The 755-nt window shown below is 35.1% G+C and overlaps 1 protein-coding gene across 1 annotated transcript in view; it reads right to left on the bottom strand.

Annotated features, from left to right (window-relative positions):
• The window catches only part of LOC105270242 (proton-coupled amino acid transporter 3), a gene marked incomplete at its 5' end in the record, with an annotated part of 4,406 nt that extends 4,063 nt beyond the window's left edge, over positions 1 to 343 (bottom strand). The window contains 1 exon segment of the mRNA XM_011311070.1: positions 174 to 343. Coding sequence (XP_011309372.1) covers positions 174 to 343 — 170 coding nt within the window.
• Positions 344 to 755: the final 412 nt, after the last annotated feature.

Below are 755 nucleotides of genomic sequence, written 5' to 3'. Positions count from 1 at the left end.
GGGCTTATAAATAATTTTTACGGAACAGATCGCAGAATTTATGTGATGATTGCGTCGCTTGCAGATTACGTGAAATGTTCCTTAATTTTTCTTGAATATTTCTCTCCGTGTGGTGAAACGAGGGCTCCACTGCGATTGATGTCGTAATTCGTAATAAAAAATGGCATAATTACTTGTTAGTAAACCCATAAAGGTCCGGAAGCAGGACTCTCCAACAGCAGCGAATCTGTGGCTAAACCTCGGCCTCACTGATGAACACATGATCTCAAGAGGTACGAAAAACTGCAAAGCGTAGGTGAAGAGAATCGCCAGCGCGATGAGAATCTTCACTACTTGAGCCATTCTAAAAATCAAAAAAAAAAATTCAATCTAGTTTATCTGTAAAACAAATGGAGTATTATTTTTCCCTATAGTATCGTTTCGTTCTTAATTAATTAGCAATAGACTTGCCAATGGATTTAATTTGTTGGAGGAATGTAAATAATTGATGCTATGGCAGTCAAACAAGAGACTATCTTGATCATTTTTTACATTATCATTCTCAATAATACCGGCATGGTCTTAGAATAATTAGCTCCACTTTTTGATTTTACAACGAAATTTTCCTAACGTTTTTCCCTAAGAAAACTCTGCACGCAATATATGGGTCATGTTACGTCCAAATTTTCTTTAATCAACAACTAATTTATTTAATTGTTAGAACGGTTACAATGGTCATTATTACATGACAAATTGGGAGATTTTGATTTACCCAA

The sequence above is a fragment of the Fopius arisanus genome, unplaced genomic scaffold (assembly GCF_000806365.1).
Source record: "Fopius arisanus strain USDA-PBARC FA_bdor unplaced genomic scaffold, ASM80636v1 scaffold00082, whole genome shotgun sequence".
Lineage (NCBI taxonomy): Eukaryota > Metazoa > Arthropoda > Insecta > Hymenoptera > Braconidae > Fopius > Fopius arisanus.
This window is presented reverse-complemented; position numbering and strand designations above follow the sequence as displayed.